The following is a 21763-nucleotide window of genomic DNA, read 5'->3' on the forward strand; positions in this document are numbered from 1 at the left end:
CTATAAACTAAGGACACAATCCGACTTCAAAAATATGAACACAATATGATAATGCAAATCAACTGAGGGGTATAACATCATGCCCAACACAATGGAAGCGAAATATAGGAGTGAAATTATCAAAAGAGGTGGGTTTTAAGGAGGGACTGCATGAAACATTTCTAACGATGTTGCCTCACGCGATAGGTCTTTTACGGAGGGCTGAAGAACAGAGAAAATATTGTCAAATGCCCTTCATGACAAAAAATAACCAAGAAGTCTTTGTCGAAAATATTATTGTCCTCGACTCTTGTGGGTGTTTCATAAAGCTGCTCGTAAAGTTACGCACAACTTTACGAACGACTGGAACATGTTCTTAGGTCATAAATGAATGACATTGGGATGTACCATCTATATTCTATAATAATAATAATAATAATAATAATATAGGGTATTTATATTGCGCACATATCCACCTTGTTAGGTGCTCAAGGCGCTCCTATATTACCCGGCTAAGCTAGGCGTTCATAGCGCACACAGCTTTTTAAGGAATTACTTCCTACCTTCCTATTTCCTACCTATCACAAGAAGGGGTCACCAGTCGTGCGTAAAGTCAGTCGTATCTTACGAACAGCTTTATGAAACACCCACCAGGACAAAGACATTAATATTTGTATTTTTTTCGTCAGCTCCAAAACTTCGGACGAGACTAGTCTGATATTCTGGTTCATTTTCGCTAAACACCTCCCAGCTAGCTGTTCATTGTCATTTGACGGGCAATTTTAATAAATTAACCGTCTTCTTGAACCCTCCGAACGTCGCGGAGTTAAAACTCGCTATAACCGTCTGTTCTAGATTTTTTCTTGAGCTAAATGTCACCCCCCCCCCCGAAAAAACAGCACCCTTTCTTCAAGTAGCGTTCTCAAGCCCATGGGGAGGGGCAGTGTTGGGGACAAATTCTGTCTAGCTATCTTGCCAATTTGTAAATCTGTAATTGAATACAAATATTAATTTTTGATAATTTTCTATTACAACCCAAGTCCATGGGTAAATAAGTCAAGTAAATGAATGAATAAATAAATAAATAAATGAATGAATGAATAAATGATTGAATAAATAAATAAATTGTTTAGCTTATCGTGTTCAGATCTGCTCCTCTGCATGTGCGTCGTCTTCATAGCTAAAATTGAAAGAAGAATATAGATTCTCTCGCCTGCATAGCATAGTGACACTATACAGTGCGTATAAAAAAACGGGACAGATTTGAAAAGTCTATACAATTTTTGTTTCAAATTATGATGTACTATATTTTGGTGTTAATGGGTGCTCTGAGGTCTTATCTTTCAAATGCAATTGAAAAAAAAATTTAGATTCGTTCATGCTTGAGCGAACACGGAATGTTTTTGTCTGGGGTTAAAAAGGAGGCTTGCGCCACAATGGCATAAAATGATCAATATGATGATCGGACTTCTTGCTTATCAGCAGACTTCCTCTTAACCTTTTCATTATCTTTGCCATAATTTTCAAATTATGCGGTCAAAATTCATTTCCAAATCTATTTTTTTTTTTGGCTTCTTGTTTCTTTTTAATATATTCCTTCTTTAAACAAAAACTTTTTTTGTTCAACCTAAGTATTGGAGAGTGTTGATTTTTTTCAAATCCTTTCATTGTGTGCTACGAAGGTTATTGGTGCCTTTTGAACAGTGCCATACAGATGGGCGGGGGCTCGGGGATGCTCGCCCCCCCCCCTCAATTAAAAAAAATTATGACCAAGAAAAAAAGTGGAAAGGAAATAAAAGGAAAGATAAAAAGTCAAATATGATATTATTTTCTGAATATTATGTCAAAATCTATCACAAAATTTGATATTGTAATAAAAAAGATAATATTTGCGTGCTCGCTTCGCTCGCTCACAACTTTTAAAAACATTTTACCCGATCCGCCATATCTAGCTCCTTCAATATTGACTCAATACACCATTGCCATTGAAAGACATGAATCCCTTTCTCTTTGTCTTGTCAAGCATATAATTAAACCTCGTCAAGGAATCAATAACCCCTTGAAAAATGGATTCATGTCTTTTTACATAATTTGTTTCACATAATGAAAGGATTTGAATAATTAAACTTTTCCCATTTAATAATGCAAATCTTCTTGCTTGGGTTGACAAAAGTCTTCTTTTCTTACTTATGAAGGAAAATTCAAAGGTAAAAGAAGTTTAAATGAAAAAACAAAATAATTCAAGTAAATAAATAAATTTGTAAATAAAATTTAACAGCATTATTCGAAAATTATGACATAGATAATGAAAAGGTTAAGAGGAAGTCTGTTGATTAGCAAGAAGTCTGATCATCATATTACTCATATTCTGCGATTCTGGCGCAAGCCTCTTTTTGAACCCCCGACAACAACGTCCCGTAATAATAAAACATATTGGTGAAGGTGTAAGGAATATCCATTAAAGATTAAAAAAGATATTATAATTTTTACTTTCGGATTTGTGACGTCATAAACAAGCAGCTACACCATACATTATTTGATATAAAATGCATGTATTTCCACTTTTAAAGATTGGGGATGACTTACTTTTGCTTTCTTTTAAGAAACGGGTGTGAAATGATTCGTTTATTGCTATACTAAAGGTAGGCCTACAGTAAAAACCATTTTAAATTTGCTGAGAATTTTTTTACCATTATGTAGGAAAGCTGCTCGCAAATGATGTCACAAATCAAATAATGAAAATTCTAGCAACTTTATTCCTTGATGGATTTTTCCTCAAACCTTCGCCAATATTTTTCTAATTATTATTTTGTCTGCTATTTTTACAATAAACTTTTGTCAGGGTGAACTTCCCTTTTAAACAACAATTTTTTTTAATGGTTCGGGATGACTTATTTTTGCTTTCTTTTAAGAAACGGGTGTGAAATGATTTGTTTATTGCTATACTAAAGGTAGGCCTACAGCAAAAACCATTTAAAATTTGCCGAGAATTCTTTTTACCATTATGTAGGAAAGCTGCTCGCATATGATGTCACAAATCAAATAATGAAAATTCTAGCAACTTTATCCCTTGATGGATTTTTTCCTCAAACCTTCGCCAATATATTTTTTATTATTATTTTGTCTGCTATTTTTACAATAAACTTTTGTCAGGGTGAACTTCCCCCTTAATAAACAATTGTGATCGTAGTGCCGTTTCCTACTGTCGCTAGGTAAACAATGACGGGAACAATGCAGGGTCATGGAACATGGTACAACTATTATCATTTTATCAACTTGTCTGATCATTGTGATCGGTAAACAGCATGACAATATTGGTGTGAAATTGGGATTGCAGTCACAGAACATTAATCTATTCCCCCACACAGTGAAATCTAAAGCGTAGGCCTATTACTGGTACAAGTTTACTGGGAGAGTTTTTGTCTTTTCAATCATGGCTGACAGGCAGCAGGTGAAAGTTGCACTTTGGTGCATTCCAAGGTCTAGATCTACAGTCCTCACCAAGTGCCTTTCAGCTATAGAAGATATGGACATATATTTCGAGCTGTATACCGTCGCGGCACTGGTGGGCGGTTGCTTTGAGACGGCGACTGGTCGCAAACTTCCCCTGAAGCTTGAGGGGAATGAAGCCGACTATGAAGAGGCCAAAGACGTTTGGTTCAAGGCAACCAACATGAAGATATATCCACGAAGAGTATCGTGAGTATAATCATTATGTACAGTATAATAAACCCCACCCTTTATAAATTATCGGTATTATGGGCAGAGCAGCGCTTGACCCATAATGGTTCAGCCCTTCCGTTAAATATGTTAAAGAACAAGACGTCCACCCTAACCAAAGTTGGTTTGAATAAAAATGTAAAAATCAAACAAGAATCACACTGTAAATTTCATTAAAATCGGATGGAAAATAAGAAAGTTATAACATTTTAAAGTCGTGCCTAATTTCACGTAATAATTATATTAACATCCTGGGACCCGTCTTACAAAGAGTTAAAATTGATCCAAGTCAATCGTAACTCTATGGAAATCCATCAGTGTTTTTTTCTACAGGAAATTTGCAAAATGTCCTTTGTAAACAAAGAAGAACACACCAAATTGACAAGAAATCAATGAATTTATGGATATACATTCGTATGTATATTTGTTTAAAACAAAAATGTATTTTATATATTTACTTTGCTGGCTTTCCATACATAGTTGCGATTGATCGGATCAATCACAACTCTTAGTAAGACGGGCCCCTGATCCGTATGCAAATGAGGGGACTGATGACAGGCGCGGATCCAAGGGGGGGGGGGCGAGCCGCCCCCCCCCTCATTTTTTGGCCAAAAAAATGTCCTTTTAACTTGAGAGAAACGCTGAAAAACAGAAAGAAAAGTACGAAGGAGGTTATCATACCCATGTTTAATTTACGGCCTCATAACGGTCCGGCCCGATCCCCACAGGCCTATTTGCAGTGGCACCGCATTCTGTTAGTTCACAACCACAACTGCGCGCATCAAGACATTCTCCGGCCTGCACATGCATGGGTCTCCTGCGCTCCATCAACGGCCGACTAGCTCTGCATAGGAGGATTATCATATGTGCACAAGTAGACCGTTAAACAATATTAAAAAATTACATGTACTTAAAATGTCCAGTTTTCAGGCCTTATTTTTAACAGATTTCGAGCTCTCATTAATATTAGATCGATGAATAAGGCAATAGCTCTATGAATAAGGTAACAATTTAATGAATACCTAATAATTAAATTGTCCCTTTTTTCAGAATGGAATATCGATATTGACAAATTTCATATCTCGCGCTTAGGAAGGAGATAGGAAATAGTCATTTTCATATGATGACAAAATGTCCTTACAATTTCCCCGGGTGCTTAATTGGTTTAAATAATAATTTTAAAAATCGGCTCGCGCTTTGCGCTCGCATCATTTGTGAAGTACGATCCATATCCACTTTGCTTTAATTGACCCTCTTCAGATCACCATCAATTGTTTTTTTCAGCTCGCGCATTATTGATTTTCATAATAAAAGAAATGTATTTAGAATGCCCAGATTCTAGGTCTAAATCTCAAACACACGGGCACACAATAAATACACAGTTTGTTTTTTATTCGCATGAAATGTTTAGTTATATATACCTATCCTGTTTATGATTACAAAAAGTGCTTAAAATGTTTAGGTAAAACATTTTTAGCTCGCGCTTCGCGCTTGCATTATTTGATTATTGAAATACGTATCGTTTTCATGGGTAACTGTAAACAGTCCTTAAGGTCTGTTTTCCATATATTAAAAAATATATCAATAATTTCTGCTCGCGATTCGCGCTCGCAGTGATTATTTAGTTACATACACATCTTGTTCAAAATCACAATTGTTGCTCAGAATGTTCAATTTTCAGGACAAAATACATTAAATTTCCTTTTTTTTTATAGCTCGCGCTTCGCGCTCGTACTATTCAATTAGGGCCTATAGGAGACTATTTATTTATGTTTTGTGAGAATAAAGCTAAGAAGTGACTGTTAGGACTACCCCTTCAAAAAACAAATAAAAATCAACTTTGAGCGGCCGATCGGGGAAAATATGGGTATTTTTTTTTCGCCCCCCCCCCCTATTGGCGAAAGCTGGATCCGCCCCTGGATGACATCATCCAATTACTATTTCCTTTGTATTTCATTACATGGAATAGGAAAAATTCAAATTTTCTCCTTTTTGTCATGCACTGTAAAAACGAGTGTGCTGATTTTCTAGTTCAAATTTGAACTAGAAAATCAGCACTCGTAGTATAGTCACTATATACAGGCACTGTAAGTGCTAAATTAGCACTTCATTTTTTACACTGTGTAAAACAAAACTTTACTCCTCCGTGAACACTGTACTTATCATGTTTTTAACATTTTGTGGTTCTAACAAAAGGGTCCTTTATGTCAAAACTGTAAAGAATGGAAATATTGTATAATTCAAACCATAAAATACAAAAGAAATAGTAGGGACATCAGCAACTCTTTCATTTGCATATAACTGAAAAATAAGCGAAACTTTAAAATGTCATAGCTTTCTTATTTTACATCCTATTTTGATGAAATTATCAGTATTATGCTTCTTTGATTTTTACTCTTTTTCTTCGAATCATTTTTTTTCTGGGGTTGCGTTAACCTTTGAATAATGCATAAGATGTTAAAATGGCTATCTTCATGGGTGATGTGAAATAGGTACTTGCGAGGTTTCACCGAACGGCAGATCGACTTAGATAGTGCAGTTATCTGGTATATTTGTTGTCCTTAATTAATCCAACCTCAAAGCATATGAGATGGCAAGAAAAACAGTTTTCCCGAAAATCTAAAATTGGAGAGGCATATTTCTCACATTTCTGTCTCCTAGCGCTTTCGATATTAGGCTCGAAAGAAACAGTTAATTCCCCAATTACTACTGATTTATACCATGTATACGGTTTGTATCCACAATAACAATATCTGAATATCCAGCCGTTCTGCTGTTATAATGCCATCATGCAGTTCCCCATTTATTTGTGACCTTGGATGCCCGGGGGGGGGGGGGGCACTCGACAAAAAAAAGTGGTAGGGGTGTGCCGCGGGCGAGGCAAAAAACGGGGGCCTTGGAGCGGGCTTATTGTAAAAAGGAGGGTCCTCGGAACGGGCTTCGGAACTATAAATGTTTGTGAAAACGGGGGTCCTCGAAACGGATCTCCGTATCTCTGTGAGTGCGTATGCATCCCTATGGAACGGGCAATCGTGCATGACGCAGCTAGCGCGGCCTCCGCCGGGTGCGCTCTCGCTTAGGCGATGGTCGAAAAGCGCTCTACGGCCGCTTTTCACCAAATTGCTACTCCTTGTAGCAAATCAATGCGACCGGAACGGCGTAACGAAAAATATGCGAAGCTTTGGAACGGATTTCTTTCTTCTTTTTTCTCGATAAGAAGGAAATGCTATGCCTTGGAGCGGCTTTCTTTGTTCTTTTTCTCAAAAAGACAAAAATATGCTATGCCTTGGAACGGAAATTTGAATGTAAAAATGGGGGTCCCCTCCGCGGCACATACCCACTATGCATTATATACTGAGTGCCCCCCCCCCCCGGGCTTGGATGGCTGCATATAGATCAATATATCTGCGTCATTAATCTGTTTAAGTGATTGCACAGCAAAGTTAATGATGCTATTATATCCGTAGTTAAAAACGTTCTTGGCCATTAATATGGGAAGTAGTACATTATATTTAGTATGAGAGCCAGGGTTTCATGGTTTCCGCAAAGTTTACATCGAGTACTCATTTTCTTATACCCCAACGTTTGAGATAATCAGCTGTAGGGAGGGCATTTATTGCAGCACGTGTTCTGAAGCTAAGCACCTTCTTTGGTCGATTAATACATTATGATCGATCTCCACGTAAGATCATCCTGTTCCAATTCAGCTACCTTCCAAAAGTCACCTTGAAATATAAATGGTTCTACCTTTCGTCTCCAAATTTAGTTTGTTCTTCAAGCAATGATCGTTTGTGTTCAATGTATTCATTCGTTTTGAACCAGTTTTCATCTCGTTGTCTTAAGTAGTATTCTTCACAAACAGCGGCGTTACATACATACATTTTCCGGCTCCATTGCTCCATGTAACCGCCCCCCCCCCCTCCAAATCATATTTTCCCCGCCATTTCCACTCTTTCTGGGATTTTCCTTTTTTTTCTCCTTAAAATAAGCCTGCAAGTGATTTGCCAAGTTTTGGTACGATTATTGAATTTAATCACAAACTTCATTCATTTGATATGGACGTTTCATTTTACAATAATTTATTATATATTTTATTTATTTATTTGTTTATTTATTTGTTTATTCATTCATTTATTTATTTATTTATTTATTTATTCATTTTCTTTATTTTATACTGCAGGGTATAGGCCTGTTCAGTTAATGATAACATAAGGAAATATATAGCAGTATGTCTTTATTCAGTAATACTTCAATACATTTTCCATATATTTCAAATATACCTATATATACAACAAGAAATAACGTATTGAAATTTAACATAGAGAAAGTATAGCATAATGCAATATAATGAAACATATATGTTATGTTTATCGAACACAGATCAGAAAGTAACTTAAATATATATACAATTTATGATAGAGATATATCTTTGGTATACTTTGGATTTGGAAATGCATAAAATGAAAGAAACAGAGAGAGAGAGAGTAACAAAAAAAAAAGTTTTGACACAGGTCAGACGTGTTAGTCGGGCATATTTTATCAAACCCGGTGAGATCGAGCATGCATGAAAAATTGTGTATCGACAGAAACTAATATTTAACAATAATATTAATTTCTTTCATTTTTACTTGCCAGATGCCATGATATTCAAGAGGAAGTCGAAACTACGAAAAGCAGGTTTGTCTTGATGAAAGAAATGTGCCAGTTTAAGGACTACGCCCAAGATTATCTTCCGCGTGACTTTCGATACGTCTTCGTGACGAGGGAACCAACGAGAGCCTACGCGTCTTTTCGGAAGGTTCTGTTGACTACGGGACTATTTGTCCCAGCGGACAAAAAGTTAGGGTTGGATATCATCCGGGACGACCCGAGTAACACCAGACCGATGTCGTGGTACGAAAGTCAACACCAGCTTTGGAGGTACGTCAAGGACAACCTAGACCCCAACCCAATCATCATCGATGCCTATGATCTCGCCTCCAACCCTCAGAAGATCTTGAAAGGCCTCTGTGAGGCGATTGGTTTTCCATACAACGACAGCCTTCTCCAGTGGGCCTCGAGCATTGAGGATTTCCCCCAGAACTTTAACACAGCAGGACCAAACCTGTTCGAGGGCGTTGGGTCAGGTTTCTACGAGAGGGCCTTTAAATGTACCCAATTCGAGGCACCAACTGAATTGGTACCAATACCACGTGATCAGCTCGATGATGACGTCCTTCGTTGCGTTGACTATTCGATGCCATTTTACCGGGAGCTATACACAAATAGATTACAATAGGGCATATCTGCCTTCATGGGAATTTAGAGGCACTTCATAAATTCAAGCTCCCCCCCCCCTTTAATTTCGACAACTTCAAAAATGTTATAATATGCAATGCAAATAAACGGAGTGCTTTTAAAGAGCACTGGAAAGCACTACAAAATTAATATCACTAATATTTACAGAAAGTTTTGGACATTTTCTGTTTTCACTTTAATTTGCACCCCCCCCCCCCTCGTATTGAAAACATGGATCGACGCCTCTGGGACCACACGGGCCGTGTGGTCCAGTGGTTAGAGCATTGGACTCATAATCGCAAGGTTGTGAGTTCGAATCCCAACTCTGCCATTGTCTCCACTTTGATAAAAAAAGGCCCGAGAGTGATATCTGTCGTCTATAACGTCAGCCACTATGACTGATTAACCTAGACGTAAAATGTTTCCTAGGTAATTGGTTATATACCAGCTTGGTGTTTACCAGCAAAAATGCTGTCCTGCCGAGTTCCTACGGGAGTTACCATAAACAGAAACAGAAACAGAAAGATCAATATACATATGAGGTATCACAGGCCTAATTCATTTCCCATATCCTCGTGTGTTAAAGTGCACTCTAAAAACTGGGGTGCAAATTTAGCTCTTAAGGAGCGTCTATAGTGACTGCACTTCGGAGTGCTGATTTTCTCGTTCAAATTTGAACTAGAAAAATCAGCACTCCGAAGTGCAGTCACTATACACGCTCTTTAAGAGCTAAATTTAGCACTTCGTTTTTTAGAGTGTGGTACTTAAACAAAATTCATAAAAAATAAGGAGGAAATTCGAGGGTTGAATTTTTACTACCTGTGGATAGAACCTAGGATAATGTCTGACATTCCATATCTGACCAAAAAAGGGTACCTCGGCCGGCTCATTTAAAAAATAAATCAGCATTTATGAAGACTACACCTAACGGGATCAAATTCATCACTTTAAAGAGCAAAATGGCTCTAATTCTTCCGCCAGTAAAAAAAATAGTTCCAAAGTAGTGATATATCTTTCCAATTTGGAAAAAGGAAGTTCAGTAGGTACCCTCCCTATAATCAGTGTTAGATTGTCAATCATATTTTATTTATTCATTTTTGTCAAATAGCAATATCAAATTTAAAAATTGAGCTACGGGTTGGCTCGAATGAATATCTTTTGCCTGTCAGTTGTAGTTAGGCCCGTGTGACCATGAAGGAAATATTCAACTATATACAGATTTCATCGATGTTGACCTCTTATATTCTATACAAGAGCAACATTTTATGTATGTTTTCTTTGGTATTTGGCGGCATAGTGAGAACTCGCTCCGCGATAGGCCTATATGTAGGGCTAAAGAACAGAGAAAATATATTGTCAAATGCCCTCCATGACAAAGAATAACCAAGAAGTCTTTGTCGAAAATTTCTGAATCAAACAGCAGTTTTGTCCTCGACTCTGGACAAACGACATAATTATTTGTATTTTTTCGTCAGCACCAAAACTTATATAGGAAGAGTCTAATATTCTGGATCAGTAATTTTCGCTAAACACCTCCCAGCTAGATGTTCATTGTCATTTGACGGGCAATTTTAATAAATTGACCGTCTTCTTGAACACTCTAAACGTCGCGGAGTTAAAACTCGCTATATAACCGTCTGTTCTAGAATTTTTTCTTGAGCAAAATGTCACCCCCCCCCCCGAAAAAAACCAGCACCCTTCAGTGTACTCTGTACTTAATTTGTTGTCATAGTTTACATGATGCTCTTGTTTGTTTTCAATCTTCGCCACTACTTTCTTAATCTTTCTGGCCCAATCCTCTCTCTGTACTTTCTACCTATATCTCCTTTTAATTACCCTTTCCCCTTACTCACCTTTTTTCTGTCTGTCTCCCTTTGCCGTCTTTATCCTTCCCCATTTTTTTCTTTTCTAATACTTTTCATTCATGCATGCACAATGTGCCTCATTGTTGTGGTTAGAATTTGCGTACTTAATATTTATTATGTTCAATACAATGTATGATTTTATTTACTTTCAACAATTTCTTTCCTTGTATTATAATAAGAAGTACTAGTAATTTTATATAATTTCATGTTTGTATTTGAGTATTATTCTATTGTTGTAAATTGTACACATGTTTTTATTCAGCCTTTGGCTGCGAGGCATGTTTTTAATAAACCATTATTGAATTGAATTGAATTGAATTGAATCTCTTCAAGTAGCGTTCTCAAGCCCATGGGGGAGGGGTGGAGGGGGAGCGTGGGGGACAAATTCTTTTTAGCTATCTTGCCAATTTGTAAATCTGTAATTGAATACAAATACTAATATTTGACAATTTTCTATTACAACCCAAGACCCTGGGTAAATAAGTCAAGTAAAAAATGAATGAATAAATAAATAAACGAATGAATGAATGAATGGATGAATAAATGATTGAACAAATAAATAAATTGTTAAGCTCATCGTGTTCACATCTGCTCCTCTGCATGTGCGTCGTCTTCATAGCTAAAATTGAAAGAAGAATATAGATTCTCTCGCCTGCATAGCATAGCAATATAGGCGCCGCTTTTTCGGCGGCGGCGGCGGCGTCGGCGTCGTCAACATTGAAATCTTAACCAAGGTTAAGATTATGAAATGTCATCATAACTTAGAAAGTATATTCAATTCAATTCATTTATTTTCTCTTTCAATCTTTTTACATTTACAATGATAGTTCAATATACATATTTACAAAATATAACATTTAAATCATTTTTTATAATACAATAATACCATGAAATCGAAAGGGAAGGAGACCAACTAAAAAGCAGAGCTTGTAGGGTGAAGGCCCCCTTTTATAAGTATATTTTATGAATAAAATACAAGATAAAATAAAGAAATAAACAATATTATATATATATATATATATATATATATATATATATATATATATATATATATATATATATATATATATATAATGAGATGAGGCAAGGCCAACTCAACAGATGACGCAGGACACCATTATTTGCTTTAGCTTTCGTCTTTTAATTGAGACTTCGTCAGAAGCGTCTGAAAAATATAAGGAGATACAACATCCAAGTTTGTTTTGCACATCAATGAATTATCACCAAGTTGAATATATTCCATAATGACAAATTAATGAATGAACAGATAAATAAAGTAATGAATAATAAATAATTAATTCAATTAAAATAATAATGATATAAATGAAAAAGACATACCTGTAATTACAGACTATTGTGATAGTTAAGTATGACCGTATCCTATCTCGTTCTTTAGGAAAGTGGCAAAAATTGCAAAAAGAAAACATTGGTTGCTAGGTGGTGAAAGCGCAAAGCGCATTGGTAATGCGCATAAAATTTATGTCACAATGAGTATGAATATTCATGATATTAGATATCGTAAGCTGGAGGATGATGACGTCTGTAATTACAGACGCTTCTGACGAAGTCTCAATTAAAAGACGAAAGCTAAAGCAAATAATGGTGTCCTGCGTCATCTGTTGAGTTGGCCTTGCCTCATCTCATTATGTTTAATATTCACAACTCAACAGCGATTGGTAGAAGTAAACTTATCATCACACTATATCATCACACTCCTCCGAAAATTGACGCGCTGCAACTTCAGTCAGATTTTCGGGCATTCCGCAGACGCATGCTGCTAAAATGCTACTTCAACCAAAAAATTCAGCAGTCTTCTCAAAAGAGTAAATCATTATCTGAAACAAGTTTGATTCAAGAGGATGATAACGATTCTGACCAAATGCCACACAACAAAGTCTTGGAAAGATTATCGAAGGGAAAACCTTCCCAAAAGCACTTGGTCTCCCCGGTTTAACCCCCCTCCAGCATTAACCCTATACCTAGATAAACTTGAGGAATCTCTGCAACCACTCATCACCAAAAGACACAGAGATAACCTTTCTCCCTCTGAAAGACAAGCTCTCCGTGAACTTAAAGAAAACAAGAATGTTATTATCAAACGAGCTGACAAAGGGTCAGCAGTGGTATTTCAATCTAAACAGAACTATCTTTCTGAAGGCCATAGACAATTGAACACGGAGACATATAGGAAAACTGAGAGTGATCCTAACAAAGAGCATTTGAATCAAGTGAAAAAAGTAATAAATGACATAAAGGTCCCAAAAGACATCAAGCAATTACTGATCCCTATCAAATCGGAATGCCCACAAATGTATTTTTTGCCCAAAATACATAAATTGGGCAATCCAGGAAGACCGATTGTTTCCGGATGTTCTTGCCCTACTGTTCAAATATCTCGCTTTCTCGACACAGTATTGCGTCCATTGGTACAACATACTAAGTCTTTCATACAAGACACAACACACTTTCTGAAACATATCTCCAAAATAAACTCAGAGGGCCCAATTCCTAATGGGATATTCTTGGTCTCAGCCGACGTCAAATCCCTGTACACCAACATTCCCCATGCAGATGGTATCCAAGCCTGTAAGAAAGCTCTTGAAAAACGGAGATCGAAAGATCCCCCTACTTGTGATATGGTTCGATTACTTGAACTAATTCTGAAGTTGAACAACTTTCAGTTTGCAGGGGAATTCTACATTCAGAACCAAGGAACGGCCATGGGCACTCCAGTTGCACCCTCTTATGCCAATATCTTTATGGCAGACTTAGAAGAGAAACTCCTCTCCTCAGTCTCACAACAGCCTTACAGATCATCCTGGTGTAGATACAATGACGATATTAATTTTCTCTGGTCTGGAAACAGGGAGTCTCTTGACCAATTTATCCAAGCTGCCAATTCATTCCATCCAACAATCAAATTCACGTTTGAAACATCTAACTCTCAAGTTTCCTTCCTTGATGTTCTACTTTACATGAAAGAGAACGTTCTACAAACTTCTCTCTACTCCAAACCGACGGACACCCATGCTTATCTTCTTCCCGATTCATCTCACCCACACCATGTTTTCAATAGCATTCCTTATAGCCAGTCAATCCGAATAAGGCGCATTTGTTCCGAAGAAGCCAACTTTGAATCTAGTATCGCAGATCTGCAAGAACATCTCCAGAAACGTAATTACAATCCCCATTCAGTGAGCAAAGCCATCAACAAGGCTAAAGAAATCCCTCGGGAAAACCTCTTACATTATAAGAAGAAAGACAAAACAATGAAGAGAACACCTCTTGTGCTCACCTATCACCCCAACCTGCGTAAAGTTGCCCAAATTGCTCGCAAACACATGGACATTCTTCATCAATCTGAAGTGACAAAGGAAATATTTCCAGAACCGCCCCTTATCGCATTTAGACGATGCCGCTCTCTTCAAGACTTATTAGTATCGTCCCGTGTTTCAATCAACTCTGAAAACAATCAGAGTGAACACATGGGCTCATCCAAATGCGAAGCTAAGAAATGTTGTATCTGTCCATTCATGTTGAACACTAAATATTTCGTAAGCACAGTAACAGGAGAGAAATTCCCAATTACTCAGCAAATCAATTGCAAATCTTCATGGGTATTATATCTCATTACTTGCAAACGCTGCAACAAACAGTATGTCGGGAAGACTACTAATACACTGTACACAAGAATGTGCAACACACGATCAGACATAAAGAAATATCACACGAGTAGACGCAAGGAAATCCCAATTGCTGCCCACTTCAGTTCTGATAATCATTCCACAGATGATATTCAAATTGTAGGAATAGAACTTATCAGAAAACAGCATGAATCAATCATACTCAAACGAGAGTCATATTGGATTCTGAAACTTAAGACACTTGTACCAAACGGCATCAATGTAGAAGAATAGATATTTCTAATTAACCTCAATCGTGGGTCACATTTGTTACATCAGTGTCACTAATTAAATGATTAAATTATTTTTAATACTTATTGTTATGTATTTGTTAGGTGATTTCTAGATGACCCAAGCTTGAGAAGTGAGACTTTTGGTCATTACGCGAATTATCAACAATTTTATTTATAATCTTTACTCAATTTGATTTCAAAATTTATATCGTTTCATAGAGATTTAATTTATATGCTTGTAAGAAACAATGTTTTCGTCATCATCCTCCAGCTTACGATATCTAATATCATGAATATTCATACTCATTGTGACATAAATTATATGCGCATTACCAATGCGCTTTGCGCTTTCATCACCTAGCAACCAATGTTTTCTTTTGCAATTTTTGCCACTTTCCTAAAGAACGAGATAGGATACGGTCATACTTAACTATCACAATAGTCTGTAATTACAGGTATGTCTTTTTCATTTATATCATTATTATTTTAATTGAATTAATTATTTATTATTCATTAATTTATTTATCTGTTCATTCATTAATTTGTCATTATGGAATATATTCAACTTGGTGATAATTCATTGATGTGCATGGTCACATTTGTTACATCAGTGTCACTAATTAAATGATTTTTTTAATACTTTTTCTAGATGACCCAAGCTTGAGAAGTGAGACTTTTGGTCACTAGTACGCGAATTATCAACAATTTTATTTATAATCTTTACTCGATTTGATTTCAAAAATTTATATCGTTTCATAGAGATTTGATTACTATGCTTGTAAGAAACAATGTTTTCGTCATCATCCTCCAGCTTACGATATCTAATATCATGAATATTCATACTCATTGTGACATAAATTTTATGCGCATTACCAATGCGCTTTGCGCTTTCACCACCTAGCAACCAATGTTTTCTTTTTGCAATTTTTGCCACTTTCCTAAAGAACGAGATAGGATACGGTCATACTTAACTATCACAATAGTCTGTAATTACAGGTATGTCTTTTTCATTTATATCATTATTATTTTAATTGAATTAATTATTTATTATTCATTACTTTATTTATCTGTTCATTCATTAATTTGTCATTATGGAATATATTCAACTTGGTGATAATTCATTGATGTGCAAAACAAACTTGGATGTTGTATCTCCTTATATTTTTCAGACGCTTCTGACGAAGTCTCAATTAAAAGACGAAAGCTAAAGCAAATAATGGTGTCCTGCGTCATCTGTTGAGTTGGCCTTGCCTCATCTCATTATGTTTAATATTCACAACTCAACAGCGATTGGTAGAAGTAAACTTATCATCACACTATATATATATATATATATATATATATATATAATGAAAAAAAATAAACAAATACAAATAAAAATAAATAAATAATAATAAAAATAAATGATTCAGTATACACTGTATACAGAAATCATAAAACGATTAAGCATATATACAAAGAGAAATTAATAAACACATTTACATATTAAGTTCTGAATTACATTACTTTGGGAAAAAAAAACGATAATCTAATATGAATTCAGAAGATAATTTTTAAGTTTTCCTTTGAAATTTTGTATTGAATTACATTGTATAATATCCTTTGAAAAAGAATTCCATAATTTTGGACCAGTAAAGACCTAGTTATATAGATCTAGTTCATGAAACTTGGACATAATAGTAATCAAGTATTACTGAACATCCTGTCTGAGTTTCAGGTCACATGACTATAAGGTCAAATGACATTTAGGGTCAATGAACTTAGACCATGTTGGGGGAATCAATGTCAAAATCTTAACCAAGGTCAAGGTTTTGAAATGTCATAACTTAAAAAGTCTATGGACCTAGGTCATGAAACTTAAACATAAGGGTAATAGTGCATCGCTATAGATCCTGCGTGAGTTTCCGGTCACACGAACAATGTCGAAGGTCACTAAGGGTCAACGAACTTTGACCATGTTTGGGGATATTTGTGGAATTGTCATCATAACTTTGAAATTTCATGGATCTAGTTCATGAAACTTCAATATAAGAGCAATTAAGCATCCCTGAACTTCCTGTGCGCGTTTCAGGTCACCTGACCAAGATCAATTAAAGGTCATTTAATGTCATTGAACTTTGGCCGTGTTGGGGGTATTTGTTGAATTGGCATCATAACTGAAACATAGACATAAGGGTAATCAAGTATGTTTTACATACGCTTACATGCAGGTAAATACAAATCATTTGTTTATATTGGTACTCAAAATGTATCAAGAACAACCATCTTGGTCTACATTGGTTACGAATCTCGTCTTTCAATCTGAGGGACGAGGGTTCGAATCACAGCTATGGCGTGTTTTCCTTCGACAAGAAATTGACCCACGTTGCGGTGCACTCAACCAAGGTGAGGTGAATGAGTACCCGGTGGGATTAATGCACCGATTAGCGCCTTTAGCCAGTGGCGTGTCTATAAGACAAACGGCACTCGGGGCAAGTGGTAAAATCGCGCCCCTTTCGAAGTGTATTATAATACCACACTTAAAATAAAACATAATACCAATGAGAGTGTGAATATTTTTCGGAATTGTAATCATAAATATGATGCGTATCTAACTAAACAATGAATGCGAGCGCGAAGCGCGAGCTGAAAACTATTGATATCCGGACCTGAACAAAATAACATTTAAAAATACTCTTTTTAGGAAATATAGGGATGATAGATATCTCCATTAAATAAATCGACCTAATACGACGGCGAAGCGCGAGCCTATTATTTCAATACTATAAAATCTTAAGACCGAATATTTTAATCACCATAATCATTAACTTAAAATAATAATACGAGCGCGAAGCGCGAGCTGAAAATTAATGACATTTAGCCCTGAAATTGACATTTTAGGGGAAAATAATCCCACTACGTTAAATAAAGGTAATAATGGTAGAGGTAAAAATAGCAGAGGTAATAATGGCGAAGGTAAAAATGACAGAGGTAAAATGGCAAAGGTAAAAATGGCGGAGATAAAAATGGCAGAGGCAAAAATGACAGAGGTAAATATCGCAGAGGTAAAAATGGCAGAGGTAAACATGACAGAGGTATGAATGACAGAGGCAAAAGTGAAAGATGTAATAATGGCAGAGGTATGGAGTTAAAATTGGCAGAAGTAATAATGGCAGAGGTAAAAATGGCGGAGTTAAAAATGGCAGAGGTAAATAATAATAATAATAATAATAGCAATTTTTTATATAGCGCTTTTCCCAGAATGGCTCAAAGCGCGTTACAGCATATTATTTTCAATCCCGCACGAAAAATACACAATTTCCACTCCCTGGGGAGCATTCCTTGCATTCATCGCAGCCTCATATGGCGCTGGCAAAATCAAACATACAATATCTTTCGCATCCTACCGGGTAGCGCGCTACCGGGTACCCATTTAGCACCTGGGTCGAGAGTGGCAAAGTGTGGATTAACGCCTTGCCAAAGGACGCTACACCGCGGTGGGATTCGAACACACGACCCTCTGTTTACCAGGCGAGAGTCAGAACCACGACACCACGGCTCTAGCGGTAAAAAATGGTAAAAGGAAAAATGACAGAGATATATAGGGTGCTGGTTTGTTAAAAATCACAGAAAAAGTTTTCACTCCAAAATGAAAGGGGATTTTGTTTAGAAGGGGGAAAATGACCAAAAAGCATTATTTTATCCCAACAAAATGAACTGAGTTCATTTGGATCAGATGAAATAATTACAACCCAAAATAATGATAATAATAATAAATAGACAAAGTTCTTTCTTCAGTTCAAAATAACGGATATTTGTGTAAAATCTCTAAATTTATTTTTAGCACCATCCTTTTATTTCCAGGGGGTGCTGCTTTCGGTGTACAAAATACCCGACAGCACCCCCGCTTCCAATGGTTGATCATCAAGGCGTTTATTCGAAATCACAGTGGATGCAGTGGTAAAGGTCCAGGGTCTTCTTTTACTTAAAGAATATGAACCATACCCTCAATCGACCCCAATTTGGTTTTCCAGGCAAAACAAGATTGTTATTGATTTTTCATAAGTTACATATTCCGTGCCGAACCTGGGAATGCATGCTTATTGTCATTCTTAACCAAAAGAAGAATAATACAGACGACAAACAAATAAGGACAAAATATTTAACCACAATCGTTCGTGGGAATTTTAACGTTTAAGCTTTTCCCTATATATTATTTATGTTTTTCCCCGCCCCAAACCCCTTTCTGTCTTTCCACCTTTCCCATGTCTACTTTTCCTCCTCTTTTCATCGATAAACATGGCAAAGCTTTGGATAAAAAGAACCAGCCAGGCAGAAAGGATTGTTATAAAAAGATTAATGAGAACCGTGCAGTTTCATTTTGCTTCTGATCATTTAATGACAAAAAAAATATGTCGTTCATAATCTTTTTAAAAGCCCTCACGGTACACCTCCACCGAATTCGTAAATAGCATCGTTATAGGCCAATGAACACATAATAATAATATGATGAAATGCCTAACCGTGACATGAACTTCAGGCAAACAATGATGAAAAAAGGAACTCATATCGCTGTATGTGTGATTTTCTCTTTTTTGTGTGGATTTCCAAAAAAAAAATGTTTATTAACGAACCATGCGTTAAACATCACCGTGACTAGTCGCAAATATATGATGTCAGTGGGATAATAGCTATTATATCCCTTACTTAAAATTGTTGTATTGAGAGTGTACGCAAGGAGAAAAAGAATAGTTTTACTACGAAAAACGTTTGCCATGAAATAGTTCATTTTCCTTGCTGACGTCACGCATTAACTATACGTTTTTTGACCCCGCCCCCTACTCGATTCGCGAGCTGTGCGGCGCGATGCGAGCAGAGCGCTGCTCAGCGCCCAACGGTACTCTCTACTGCATGCCACGGGAAACTTTCGGCGAGCTGCACTAACCAGGTGCGCTCGCTGAACAGGCGATCAATACGGCAAGGCTTATTGTTTTCTCAACGATTGTTCCATCATCGACTTATTAAAAATTGTTTTGCTGTAAAAGTCGGGTATCAACGAAGAATATCGTATGAAGAATATATATGAGTGGAAGGGATATAAAACAAATATACAATGACCCATTCTCGGAACTGGCTAAAACTATTTGCACTCAGGAACATCACATAGTACTATTCTCCCTCGGGCCGATGGCCCTCGGGAGAGTAGTACTATGTGATGTTCCTTCGATGCGAATAGTTTTAGCCAGATCCACGAGTGTCATTGTATATTTGTATATTATTACTCTTGACAGAGATTCATTTATGCCTCTGCCATTTTCTACCTCTGCGATATTTACCTCTGCCATTCATTTACCTCTGCTATTATTTACCTCTGCCATTTTTACACCGAACCGTGGTAGGAAGTGATTTTTGTCAAAGTGTCAAAGTGTAGTGGAAAGAAAAAAAGTGAAATTGGGGAAAGAATGTATGATAAAGTAAGTAACCTGACTTTCATAAATGTCAAACTGTCAAAGCTGAAGTTAGCCCTATTTCATTTTTCTTGAATGGGAAGTTTGCTTGCACGTCGATCGGATTATCCAAAATACATGCATGAAATAACAGTATTGCTGACATTTTTTAATTTTATGTTAAACTGCCTTGCTTGTGTGCGTGAGATAGATAGATAGATTGATAGACAGATAGAGAGAGAGAGGGGGAGAGTGTGTGGGGGGGTGGGGGAAAGGGAGGGAGGGAGAGTGGAGATTGGGAGGGGGTACAGACGAAATTGGAAATATAAATACATGAAACAGGGAAGAGGACAGATAAAATGAATAGCTATTAGTTGTTATAGTTATAACAATACAATAATTTATAGAACGAATCCCCAAATTAGTTCAAGTTAAAGTTTATTTTTCCATTTCCATTATTAACATTATAAGCAAATACAAATCAAACATACATCATAAATATAAACAAATACAAATGAAATATGATCACAATGATTACAAATCAATACGAGTTCCCAAACATTTGTAAAATATATAGTTTTAACAAAATCTTATATGGAAATGAGGGGATCCACTAAAAAGCATTGCTTGTAGAACGTGGATCCCCTAAGATAATATATAAAACATTTGAAAATTGGGACTTATTCGCCAGTGTAGGCGTAAGGAAATACAATTAAGTTAAAATAAAATATTTGGGAATAATAATAAGATGGTGAGTAATAGCGAGAAATAATAAAAAGATGACAAAGATACGGGACTATACTCAGTGGCGTACCTAGCATATTTCGTCAGGGGGGGGGGGGGGGGGGGCAAGTGACAAGGATGATGAGCACGATGGGGGGGGGGGGGGTAGTAGGCATCGACGTTTAGGCACAATTTTTTTCAAGGGGGGCTGATAATCATTGCCCTAATATCAACTTCAGTTTTAACTTTCGAGCGAGCGAAGCGAGCGAACATTTTTTCAATTATTATTTAGCCTTTTTACAGTGATGTGAAACGTGCAGAAATTATACATTCGGTCATAAAATTACCAATACACGAGGATATTTGGGTACCTCGCAGTCCTCGTTGCTCTGCATTTTGCAGCCCACCCCCTCCCAAGTGTAGGTCTGGAAGTGGCACTGAAGGTGGGAAAGGTTACCCAGGGGCTGCCCAATAAAACAGTTGGGATCTTGCTACTACTGGTATTTGCTATCGGGCGATTGCACTTTATTGTCGAAATTAATTCTTTTTTTGGTATATCATTCGAGAAATGAAATGTATCGGATCGTGATCGATATATATTTATAATCAAGTGGTAATTGCAATATTTATATTAAAATACTTCTTTTATTCCTCTTTGAAGGTGTTAATTATGCTCCCAATTCTGCTCATTTGGAGACGTTATAAAAGAGGTGTTTAACATTGAAATCAGTTGTATTCATGTATTGATTTGCATTTGTTTTATTTCCATATACACAGTTAAAAACAAAAATGAATGCATCCATTCACTCATAAAAAATAAATATGTACGTGTAAATATATGTGACAGTATATCACTA

The 21763-nt window shown here is 36.5% G+C and overlaps 1 protein-coding gene across 1 annotated transcript; it reads left to right on the plus strand.

Moving 5' to 3' along the window:
- Positions 1-2513: 2513 nt before the first annotated feature.
- Positions 2514-11415, plus strand: LOC135154913 (uncharacterized). Its single transcript, XM_064103153.1, has 2 exons — positions 2514-3678; positions 8335-11415. Exons 1-2 carry the CDS (start codon positions 3413-3415, stop codon positions 8975-8977), a joined length of 909 nt encoding a protein of 302 aa, XP_063959223.1. The 5' UTR covers positions 2514-3412; the 3' UTR covers positions 8978-11415.
- The last annotated feature ends 10348 nt before the right edge of the window (positions 11416-21763 follow it).

The sequence above is a fragment of the Lytechinus pictus genome, chromosome 8 (assembly GCF_037042905.1).
Source record: "Lytechinus pictus isolate F3 Inbred chromosome 8, Lp3.0, whole genome shotgun sequence".
In the NCBI taxonomy this organism is placed as follows: domain Eukaryota; kingdom Metazoa; phylum Echinodermata; class Echinoidea; order Temnopleuroida; family Toxopneustidae; genus Lytechinus; species Lytechinus pictus.